At 48.6% G+C, this 11,463-nt stretch overlaps 2 protein-coding genes across 2 annotated transcripts; one reads left to right on the forward strand and one right to left on the reverse strand.

The window, feature by feature from the left end:
• Positions 1-3,182: 3,182 nt before the first annotated feature.
• AIRIM (AFG2 interacting ribosome maturation factor) lies at positions 3,183-4,781 on the reverse strand. The gene is made up of 4 exons (XM_069875398.1): positions 4,522-4,781; positions 4,249-4,428; positions 4,054-4,172; positions 3,183-3,680 (listed from the first exon to the last, which is right to left on the reverse strand). Exons 1-4 carry the CDS (start codon positions 4,773-4,775, stop codon positions 3,613-3,615), a joined length of 621 nt encoding a protein of 206 aa, XP_069731499.1. The 5' UTR covers positions 4,776-4,781; the 3' UTR covers positions 3,183-3,612.
• A 226-nt stretch (positions 4,782-5,007) lies between these two features.
• On the forward strand, positions 5,008-10,265 carry CDCA8 (cell division cycle associated 8). Its single transcript, XM_069875105.1, has 10 exons — positions 5,008-5,092; positions 5,587-5,715; positions 5,914-5,954; positions 6,500-6,575; positions 6,899-7,038; positions 7,342-7,421; positions 7,757-7,855; positions 8,184-8,310; positions 8,613-8,699; positions 9,040-10,265. The coding sequence occupies exons 1-10, from the start codon at positions 5,011-5,013 to the stop codon at positions 9,082-9,084; spliced, it is 906 nt and encodes a 301-aa protein (XP_069731206.1). The 5' UTR covers positions 5,008-5,010; the 3' UTR covers positions 9,085-10,265.
• Positions 10,266-11,463: the final 1,198 nt, after the last annotated feature.

Below are 11,463 nucleotides of genomic sequence, written 5' to 3' on the forward strand. Positions count from 1 at the left end.
GCAGATTCAGTTTTTAAATCTGTTTGAAATCTATGAGCTTAGGCTCAAGCGAAGCTTTTTGGGTTTCTGTTAAAAGCCTGGGGCTACCCACAGCAGGTCCTCGTTTCTGAAGCAGAACTGCACAGACACTGCAGCATCAGAAGTGAACTCTCACCCAACATGAGAACACAAACTAACCAGATAGAAGTCAGATGAGCTCCATAAATGTTCACGGCTATTCAGATTTAGCAACTGATTTCAGTCTGCGCTTTCCCTGTAAGTGAAGAATAACTATTTTCAAATTAAGTTAACAGGAGGCAAAGCTGAAAATCAAAGCACAAGCTTTGTGTTTCCTGAAAAATGTTACTTTAACAAGGTAACTCCAGCTGCTAACTCTGTTTTATTGCATTCCTGAGAGACAGATCTCCATGCAAGAACACTTCAAGAGCTCTGCTCTAAAATTAAAGGCACTCAGAATTATTTTTATGGTTAAGTATATTTTGCCAGTTGGTCTCAGAGCCCTTGACACGACTGCCCTTACTCACCAGCCTCGTGAGTAAGCTAGAGAGGAACCCTCTGCCCACCCAGGGGATGCTGCTGCTTCTTTACTCACCTCCCACTTATTCCTGTACTCACACAGATGCTGACATCCTTCACTGATGGCACAGTTTGCGAATGGTGAGCCATGTCACAGCTTGGTCTTGGAAAGCTCAGGCATGGAAAGCAGCCTTCCCACTTGGGTTCTCCTAAATTAAACCCTTCAAGACTGAACACCCACCCTGGCTGTCCTCATGGTGGGAACCATGGAGCTCACAGATTCTCCAGTGAATGCTCACTGAAGGGAGTCTCACACACACAAGGAACCATATTCTTGTTAGCAACTGGGGCCCCTGGCAGCCGTCCTGAGCTGGAACATCCAGATCTTGAACTGGAACAGAGCTGCAGTTGTACCCCATGAGAGTGCTCTGGTGTGGAGGTTCCACCGTGCCTTTCGAGAACGCTGCAGACAAACGCAGCCGATGACACGATCCATCAGCCCACAACAGCAGAGTCATTACTCACAGCAAAACCTCACTGCGCACCTCCTTCACCCCACCACAGGCTGAGACAGAGGCAGGTTGCAGCCGCTGTTGTTTCAGAAAGCTCTCTCAGCACTCGTAGCAGGGGTGCTGGTAGCCCAAAGACAGACATCAGAGGGACAAACATCTGGAGAAGCAGAAGGGCCATAACCAAACCGTTCTGAAGATCTTCCAGAATTTAAATCCATTTGTTCTTTATGCAGCTGCACTTAAGACAGATGCCAGAGAAGAGGGGTGTTGAAGGGCTGTACAGCGTGTGCACATGTAAACAGTTCTGCGCTCACAACCACCACAATTCACTTTTGTATGACGATGCCTCAAGGCCTGAGCAGGGGTGACACCACAGGATTCATCCTCCAGTGCTCCAGCTGCATGCCAACCAAGCCCTTTGTGATGAACACGAGGTTCTACTTCTGCTCTCTATTCCTCACCCCCATCCCAACACCAGGGCCGTGCAGGTCACTCGTCGAGGTGACAGCCAGTGGTGTGCACGCTCCTACCACAAGCAGCAAGTCTGCCCATCAGCCACAGGTTCAAAACGAGGAGATAGATGAACAATCCTGCTGTTACCTTCGCTCTCTGCTGTCTCACAACACCCAATTTCCATTGTCAGGTGGATTTCAGACTGGCAGCCTCTGCAGACACCAGCAGTCAGCTGCCAGAGAGACAGGAACTGCCTATAAACCTCCTGCAATCTGTGTCATCCCACAACGCATCCTTAGGAGGAGCAGTCAGTGCTATCCCAAGGGAAGAGCCCTAGCAGCAGGCGATGGTTGACAAAATTTACCTGTGCTGCTCACTGACCCAAACACGCGAGGTGAATTTCTAGTATTGGGAGGCATTTGTGGCTGGAATCAAAGCTCTGGAAAAAAGAAACTAGATGAAGTCTCTCACTCTGCTGTGGACAGGAAAATAAATGCTGAACTGCAGCTGTGATGCAACCCACAGCATCAGCAGCGCTGACAAAATGAGTCAGTGACAGGTCATGGTGAGACAGAGCCACTCAGGAAGGATGGGAAGCACTTTGCATACAGAAGTGTCTGCTGCACAGCCCTTTGCTAAATAAACTGCATTCCTGGCTGATGTGCCAAACCCGGCTCTTCCCTTCATCAGCTTTATTGTGAGCTGAAGCAGCAGGAGGGCTCCATTCCCCTAACTTCCCTGGAGAAGAGACGGCCAAGCGAAAAGCTTTGAATGGTCGTATGGAGACTCACAGCACACGGTTGTGCTGCACTCGCACGGGGTCTACAGGGGACACATAGAGCAAAGGGCACTTGTTCCAGCCACGAGAGCCCTCATAGCCGGCTGGAGGACAGGACCACACCAGTCCGTGCTCCTGGAGCACGCAGCACAACACAGAACTACTTTCAGCAGCAGAGGGAAGTTGCCAAGCCTGCCGAGCTCCCCACCAGCCCCCAGGTCCCCTGTTCTGGGAGCAGAACTCGCCTCACTTCCCTAGGTTTAACGCCACGTTTCCCCTTAGTAAATACGGTGTTCACCAGCCACAGCACCGCCAAGACGGCGATGTTATTGCTCTTTGCACTCAGAACTGCATCTAAAGCACCATCCCATGTTGGCTTATGGGGAGAGCAGCAGCCCAGCCTGCAGCCTCCAGGCCTCACTGCTCTCCACAGGTTGAGCAGTGCCCTCGGGTGGTCAAGGGACGCCCCAGATCCGAGACCTGCTTTGCCAGGAAAACAGGGAACACCAACAGGTTTGCCACTTGCCCAACCACAAGCCTTTATTAGCTCAGAGATACGATTTAGTAGCGGACAGGTACAGTTGGACTCGATCACCTCAAAGGTCTTTTCCAACCAAATGACCCTATGGCCTTCTTTGAGAGGCTACAGTTCTTACTCATTGTGTTACTTAGAGACAGGCATCCCATCACTTCCCAGGAACATGACAGAGGATTCGTGTCACAGCCAAAAACACCATCAGCAGTCGCTGCTGCCACAGAGCAGGAAGCTTTGAGGCTGTTATTTAACCTCCCCCAGCAGAGATATCTGAGAAGTGCTCAGATGTCCATGCACCTCCATAATTACATTTTCCAAGTCAAATTTGCTCCTTTCTCTTCAACACACACACGGGATGAAAGCAAACACATTGCTCAGAGGTGCAAACTGCTCTTAAGTCCTATTTGACATCTTTTATTTACTCATAAGAATGGTACCCAAACACCTTTCTGACACGGTGCCAGCCTGTTGGACCTTGCGGTAGGCTCATTTCTTTGCAGCACACCTCAAGTGAGTAAGACTCAGCATTTTTTTCCACACACAAAATGTCTATAGCAGACAAAATAATGACTTTCATGGTGGAAGATGACTCCCTTCTATCTTTGTGGCTCATCTGGCTCAGCCTCTTCTTCAGACACCAAGTCCGTTTCCACTTGAAAATGAAACAGTCCAAGCCTTTCCTGCTAAGGCCAAGAATCCAACCTACTCAGCTTCCGAAAAGCAGCCATAAAACTTCCTCATCTCCTCCTCCTCCTCTTTGTGGCCACCTCAGAACATGCCAGGAGAAACTGGTCAGCGTCAGGCCCCCTCGCTCTCCCTCAGGAGCCTGGTGAGCAGCACAGCTCTCGATAGTTCTCCACAAACAGGGAGATCTTCAGGAGCACATCTGAATCAGAAAGAAAATGACACCTGCCTTAGGTTAAAGCATTTTATCTGTATTCCACATCCACAACACTTCCACTTGCTTCTAAAAGCAATGAAGAAACACATAAGTAAAGCCAACTTCGCAGGCTAAGCGAAAGGAATCACTAGGGTCCTCATCACCATGAGGAAGGACACGGCTTCCAGCTTTCCCAGAGTGTGATGGTGAGGATTTATGACTAGAATCGTTCACCAGACGTCACAGCAGGTCATTAAGACCAATTGCAAACTGAGCAAGGTCACCAACCACTGCTGAGAGTGGCCCAACGAGGGAGGCTTGGCCTGTGCGCTGCCCTTAGGACTGGGATGTCAGTGGGGAGCCGGCACGTGGTTCCTACCTGGAACGGTGTCTTCCTTGTAGTGCTCAAGAATTCTCTCCCAGGCCTGTGGGAGGGCTTCCATATCTGCCAGGCGATCGCAGCTGATGCGGAGCAACAGAAACTTGCTCTCCAGGTACCTTCACACCCAGTTAAGGTCGGTAAGGAAGAAGTGCCCAACCCGCGCTGCCCGGGAGCTCATCCGTGGAAGGATACAGGTGCCGGTAATAGCGCTCCACGTCCTGCAGCCCCTCCAGGGTGTCGACCAGCGAGGGGCAGCGCGGTCCGCGCCTCAGGGCCGCCTCTAGGCCCAGCTCCGCCGCCCGCTCCTCGTACACCCGCAGCACCGCGGCCACACCGGCACCCGCCGCGTCCCGCACGGCCCTCAGCTCGGCCCTGCGCGGCACAGCGGGGGCGCTCAGCCGAGACCCGGCGCCCCCTCACGCGCCCTGGAGGAGCAGCCCCGGTCCCCCCTCCCCGCCGCCTCACCGGCGCCCGGCCAGCTCCTCGAGCAGCGCCTCGGCCGCGCCGCGCTGCTTCCGCCACAGCCGCTCCCGCAGGCCGGGGTGGGCGCCGAGCGGCCGCGAGCCCCACGCCACCCGCCGCGCCGCCCGCATCTGCGCCGCCAGCCCGGCCAGCGAGCGCAGCAGCGGCTCCCAAGCCGCCAGCGCCGCCCGCCAGGCCGCGTCCCTCCGCGCCGCCGCCGCCAGCCACTCCCGCAGCGCCGCCGCCACCGCCTCCATGGCGGTTCGGCGTCGCTCCTTTGCGACGTCACCGACGCGCGCCGCCGCCAGAAGTGACGTCATCACGCAAGCATAGCCGCCGCCGCGGAAGGCGCCCGCCCCTTCTGCTTGACGTCATCACCCCGCGCCGCCTCCTGATTGGCTGCGCCGCGGCGGCGGTTGGGTTTGAACGTGCGCGGGCGGCGGCGCTCCCGGCCCCGAGCGAGACCCCCGGCCCCGCTGTCCTCCCGCCGCCATGGCTCCCGCGAGGAAGAAAGGTGGCGCCGTCACCCGCGATAAGAAGGCGGTGGCCTTCCTGAAGGACTTCGATCGTGAGGGTAGGCGGCGGGTGGGCCCCAGATCCCCTTCTCCCAGCCCCCTGACACCCCCCCCGACCCCGGCCTCTAAATGGCCCCTTTTCCTCCATCCCCAGTTTTCTTCCCCAGGGCTGCGGCCTCCAGAACTCCCCTACGAGTCCCGAGACGCCACCCCCGCCCTTTTTGGGCGCACAGACACTCCCCACCCCACCCCCTTTTGGGCCCACAGACTGCCCCTCGCTCCCTTTCGGGCCCACAAGCACCTCCCCACCTGTTTTGGGTCTCCAGACACACACACACACACCTTTCGGGCCCTCAGACACCCCTGTGACACCCCCTTTTGTGCCCCCAGACACACACACACACACACGCACCCCACACACCCTTTCATGTCCCCAGATACACCCATGCCCTTCTTCAGCCCTCTAGACCCACATACACACCCCCCTTCACCCACCCAGCCCCAACCCAAGCCCCTGAGCTCTCCCCTCCCTGAGCCCTGCGCGTCCCCACAGTGAAGAAGCGGATTGAGGAGCTACAGACCAATGGGCAGTGCCTCATCAAGGAGATGGAGAACCTGTACAACATGGATATCCTGCGGCTGCCCATGCCTCTCCGCGAGATGAACTGGCTGGATTACTTTGGTATGGAATGGGATGAGAGCGGAGGAGGCAGCAACAGCGGGAGGGTAGCCCCTGGAGGCTCGGGGAGCCCCTGGAGGCTTCGGGCAGGCAGCTCGGGAGCATGGTGGTCGTTGAGCTCACTGCCGAGGGAATGGGTTCACGCTGGGATTTGAGCTCTCAGAGATGTGTACTGACTTTCTAAAAACGTTGTCTTTTCAGCTAAAGGAGGAAGCCAAAAGGCGCTGGAAGAGGCAGCAAAGGTAGGTTTGTAGCATGAATATTTGGCTGTTTGATGACATCATGTGCCTCTACAGGAAACAGGGGTTTTTTTGAGCCACAATAGCAGAGTTCCAACAGAAAACAAACACAATTGACCCTATAAATTGGAAACTGAGAGTAGGAGGGGAGAGACAAAGAGATGGTTATAGAACGTGTTCTAGCCTGTCTCAGCGAAACAAGGCTCAACACCATCCCTTCACTCAGTGCGAGTGGATGCGTGTTCGAATAGTGATGTTTTCTTACCCTTGGCTGGAAAATGTTGGTGTGCAACAGCGAACAGCGAGTTCACACCAAGACAAAATGCTAGCCCACAGCACTTTGCCTGTGAAGTAGTTTTTAGCTAATAATAACATTTCTGTGTTTGAACACCCACTATGTTTGGCTTCCTCTTCCCAAAGATCAGGTCAATGCTCAAAGTGGAGCTATTCTTGATAAAAATAATCGGGGATTTGCTCTACAGCTCAGATTTCTCAGAATGGTGTGTTACTGATCGTCCTAACAGTGTCATGACTGTTTTTAATTCTAGGTAGACTTGGAAATCAAAGAAATAAACAAGTTAACAGCAGAAGTTGTCCAGGCTCCTTTAAAAATTGTCGAGAAAGGTCAGTTTTTTTTAAGCACCATGATGAGTTCAGTGAGATGAATGCATGGCTAACGTACTGTGAATAATAATTCTGTTCTTGCAACCTGCAACATATTTAAAGACAGGAAAATAATCCTACTTTTACGTCTATGAAGTACGTCTAATTGTATTAAAACACTCAACATAGTGCTCTACCAGCCACTTGGATTGCATTGCAATTTGGATTTCAGAAACGGGTTGTTGCCAAAAGAGCTTGTGGTTGTTCACTGTTTACCTCAGCTGGTATCTAATAATATAAAGCTACTATTTATTTATAACTTGGATAATGTTTTCTCTTTCTAGTGGAAAAGTCCAAACAACATGTTGAAGCTATTGAAAAAGAAGCAGAACCTCCTTTGCTTCCTCTAGCAAAGAAAGCAAAACATAATGGCCAGAGTCTTCAAGAGCTAGAAGCTGAAAATGTTAATCCAAAAGCTGGAAAGGTAAATAGTTGCTCTTTGTGACGACCTTATTCCCAAGGTTTAAACTGCTTACTGAGATGGTGCCTGTGATAGTAAAGCTGTCCAGGACACTTTTGAGGAGGACTTCAAAACAGGTGTCGCTTCCTGAAACTTCTAGCAAAAGGAGAAGGTCATAGAAGCTTGTATGATGTTTGTTTCTGGACTCTTGTGCCTTAAAAAAGAACCTATTGAGCCAAACATTTTGTATGGAAGCCTTTGTATTTTGTGGACTGTGCTGTCACAGAAGAGTGACGTAACTGATTTGGCGAGTGCTTTGTGTTTCAGGTGAAGGCGTCCACTAAAAAAGTGCCAGTGTCCAGGAGCAGAAGGCCTCCTTCAGCGAGAGTGAAGCGCATGAGTAAAAGGTAAGAGGGGGTGTCTTTTTCAATAGATTTCCAAAATGGAGAATGTATATAGCGGTAGCATAACTCTTACCTGGAATGGAGTGTGGTTTAGTAGGCTGGCTGATATAGTTGTGCCGTGTGTAGGAAAAAAATGGGTGATCTGACAGTGAATGATAGATGGGCAGCTTCCTCTCCTTCACCGACCAGCTGTCACTTACTTCAAGGTTTCCCTTTGATTAGTAAGAACCCCTGGTTTTCTGTGGTGATAACCTCATCCTAGTCCTTAATGAGATAGTGCTTCCAAACGTGTTAAAAGTGTTCTTCTGAGCAGATTTTTATTTCTTTCCTTTTAACAGATCAAGCAAAACCAACCTTATCACTCCAGCTACTGGTAGAATCGAAACTCTATGTGCTCAGGGAGGAACATCCATGATCACGCCCAGATTTGATTCTAGGTTTGTATTCTGTTAGATTTCTCCATTAATCCCCTCTGTAAGGGAGTGTCTTGCCCTTTCTTTTATCACAGAATTGTTTGGGTTGGAAGGGATCTTAGTCCTGCCCCCGTGCCATGGGCAGGGACACCTCCCCACCCTCACTGTAAACGATTTCTCCCTAAGATCTCATCTCAATCTCCCCACTTTCAGTTTAAATGCTTTATGTATGTATTCATCAGCTATTTGTGACATACCCCTTGTGGCTTTTTGAACCTGAAATGAAAAACTTAAAGTCAAAGTGCTTTGAACAATTGTAGTGAAATGACTTACCTGTAACCTTTTGTTTCAGAATTTTCAAGACACCAGGTCTGCGCACACCCGCAGTAAATGAACGTGTTTACACCATCTCTGCCAACGGCAGCCCCCTCGCAAACAACAACGACATCTTCATCACAGTCCCTGTTGGAGGAGGGGAGGTAAAGCAGAAACTTTGATCTCTAAAATCTGTGCTGAAGGGAGAGCTTGGAGCTTCTTGGGGGCCTTTGTAGTTTTAGATCATCCGCTCTTGTCTCTTCTGTCAGGCCCTTGTAGTGTATCAGGGGATTGATCGAGCTTAAAAAGAACCTTAAAAGATTCTTAGTTAGAAGTGAGAACTTCGTGCTGGTTGAAACAGAATGTGGAATGATGTTTTACTGTGCATTTCAGTAACGTTTAAAGTAGCTTCTGTTAGCTGTAGTGCGTTAATGCAGAAAACCTAAGATTTGTTTCCTTTTCACAGAGCATTTGTTTAACAGCGAATGATTTGACCAAGAAGAATCTTCTTCATCTGAATCCAGAAGCCCAAGGAATTATGAAACAGCTATCAGTAAGTCTGTTTTCATCAATTGTGACCAGCATTGTCCCTCTCATCAGTCACCGGACTGCTGAGCTGCAACAGAAATTCATTTTTTACACCCTTATCTTGTATTTTGGCATGTGTCATGAGTCAAGAAGCATCATGAAGGGAAGGGAGGGGGAAGTAACTTTACATGTTGTGCTTAGTACAAACTGCGGATAAACTAGGCTCCTCTTGAAAAAGAGCTATCATCAGTGTTTTGAAAAGCTGAATCAAAACTGAAAGCTGCTTCTACTTCAGGCAGAAAGTGTAAATGCATGCGGGATACAGTAGTCACTTAAAGTACTGATTGATTTCTCTCTCTTTCTAGGTTCGTCTTGCACAAGCTTGCAGCGGTGCAAAAAACCTGAGATGAAACTTGATGGATGTTGACATCCCTTTGTAAATACAGAATATTCCGTTTAGGACTGCTACTTTTTTAGTTCTTGTTCTAATTAGTGTCTTACCTCTATCAATATTTCCTTTAAGGCTGAGACCAAGATACAGTTATCTTGGGCTTGCAGACCAGCAAGCTGGGTACAAAGGCTCTTCTGGTATCTTGCAGAAGATGTAAGCAGTGGACACAAGTGACTGGGGTTTGTATCTGTCTGGACAAAGAAAGCAGCAGATCAGACTTGTGCTTCCTTCCAGGCATGTCCTTTCTCTGCAAATCTGCTTAAAAGGTCATGACTATCTCAGTATGGAACCTGAGATACCTAAAGGCGAGATAGTGGTGTCTGGGACTCAACAGAGAGCTTCTTGTAGTTCATGATGCTGCCGTGAATAGCAGCCCCTTTGTTCTTAGGGTAGCAAGTGTATTTGTAACTGATTTTGAGATTTTTATATGGAACTTAGGAATGTCATTGTTTTTAAACAAATTAAAAATCATAAGTACTTTACTTAACAGAATCAATCGGCTAGACCACTGCTTAACTGCACTACTGAGAGTAGCCTTAGAGTTAGGCTGGTATATCTAATGAGAGAGAGCTTTGATTTTTCCTACGTCCCCTTCAAAAGCTTTAGGAGAAGCAGTACTCCTGGAATTGAGTGTAGATGGGGAGGAAGAAAGCAAAACGTTGTTTTACCCTTTCTTCTAAATTGAGTTGATTTCTTGCATTTCTTTGACAAAGAGCCATATCCCACAAATGCTGTTTGAATAATGTAGCTTCCTCGGTCATTAATGTTTTCCCACCCCCTGGCTTTGCTTACAGAAAATATGGGGGAATCTTGCTTTGTTTCAAATTAATGAAAATTCAACTTTAAATGTAGCCGCTTGGGAAAGAGTGACTCTGTGCCTTTAAAAATGTAAGCAGGAGTACTCATCTGGCTTAACGCTTCCTTGCAAAATGAAGCAGGGAAGAAAACTTATATTTGCTTTCCTCCAAGCACCATCTTATGTTCCAGCAGCCTGGAAAACCAGCACTCTGTGTGAAGCACCAGGTGTCTGTAGGAAGACTGCATAGGGTCAAATTAGGGAACGCTCCTCTTGCGCAAACCCAGCCTTTAATTTTTAGTGTGGATCTTTGGGGTTAGTACAGGACGGACTCTTGTCTCTTCTCTTTCCTTGGTTGGCTTTGAGTCCTGAAGCATTGTTTTGTATGGATCATACAAAGTCAAGTATGTAAAGTGGCATCTGCAAGAGACAACTTGATAATCCTTCCTGTGCTTCAACACAGAAGTTAACACGAGAACATTTTAACTGGCGTGTTTAAAGTGCATTCCAAGTAAAGTACTTTGATTCTGTAACTTTGTCTAAGGTTTGTTTTCTAGAAGTAAGCCTGTTGCTTTATTAGCTGACATTGTCCTGTCCAGAGGTACCTTTTGTCCTTCATCTGAGCCTCTTGGGGCTATAAACAAGGATGGTGGGACTTCGGGAACTTTTCTAGGTCTGGAAGAGTCCTGGGTTTAAAAGCCAACACTTAAAATGTGATTAAGAAGGAAGACTGGAACAAGCTTCTGTTGGAGGTAGCTTATGCTTTGGTGTAGATCTTTAATGCAGTATGTGGCATGGAAGAAAGTTCATACAACAGCATTCATGCATGGATTTCCTTTAAAAAACAAATGTCACTGTAATGCAAACCTCAAGAGTATCCCATCTATTTGGAAATCACTGAGAGGGTTTGGCATCATCTAAGTCTAAACTGCAGGTGGCAATATTGTAAACTGCTAAGTTCCAAATGCACTTCACTTGCTGTCTCTATTGAATTCTGTTAACATAGTAATTAGAACCAACCAGTTAAGCTGTAAATAAAACTGTAATGCACTTGCTTAGACTCAGATATGCAAGTCTAGATTCTTCTTTAAACACCTTTTTACCAAATGAGCTAGAATGCTTAGCTAGCCTAGAGAATTCTTCTGTTAATACTGTCTGCTTTTCCAAGCTCTAGGGACATCTTTAAGGCTCTGTGGTGTGCTTGTTATGCTATTGGCCATTTCGGTCTCCTGTTTGCTGTTGAGCTGTGGTATCGTTACGTAGCAAACTCGGGAATTAATGTTTGCTAGTGCTGGGCAGTAGCATCTTTCTTTGGATTAATGGGTCTTGAATGCTAAGGAGATGCAGACAGGACTCGGCTGCTTCTGTGGACTCTTCCAACATAGACATGAAATCCACGTGTCCCAGTTCTCCCACAATAGAGCTGTATCTTTGTTTCTGACTCTGGATTTAGACGCTCTACATTTGTGATTCTTCTGCAGCACAAAAGGCCATATTTGTGCTATTATTGGAGTTAACGCATTTGTTTTATTCCTAGAGGGG

The sequence above is a fragment of the Phaenicophaeus curvirostris genome, chromosome 23 (assembly GCF_032191515.1).
Source record: "Phaenicophaeus curvirostris isolate KB17595 chromosome 23, BPBGC_Pcur_1.0, whole genome shotgun sequence".
Classification (NCBI taxonomy): domain Eukaryota; kingdom Metazoa; phylum Chordata; class Aves; order Cuculiformes; family Cuculidae; genus Phaenicophaeus; species Phaenicophaeus curvirostris.

Coding starts and splice junctions, on each gene's coding strand:
- AIRIM (XM_069875398.1), bottom strand. CDS start 4,775: ATGGAGGCGGTGGCGGCGGCGCTGCGGGAGTGGCTGGCGGCGGCGGCG. Junction 4,429..4,521: donor GAGGAGCTGGCCGGGCGCCG/GTGAGGCGGCGG, acceptor TGTGCCGCGCAG/GGCCGAGCTGAGGGCCGTGC. Junction 3,681..4,053: donor CAAGGAAGACACCGTTCCAG/GTAGGAACCACG, acceptor TTTCTGATTCAG/ATGTGCTCCTGAAGATCTCC.
- CDCA8 (XM_069875105.1), top strand. CDS start 5,011: ATGGCTCCCGCGAGGAAGAAAGGTGGCGCCGTCACCCGCGATAAGAAG. Junction 5,716..5,913: donor GAACTGGCTGGATTACTTTG/GTATGGAATGGG, acceptor TTGTCTTTTCAG/CTAAAGGAGGAAGCCAAAAG. Junction 8,700..9,039: donor GAATTATGAAACAGCTATCA/GTAAGTCTGTTT, acceptor CTCTCTTTCTAG/GTTCGTCTTGCACAAGCTTG.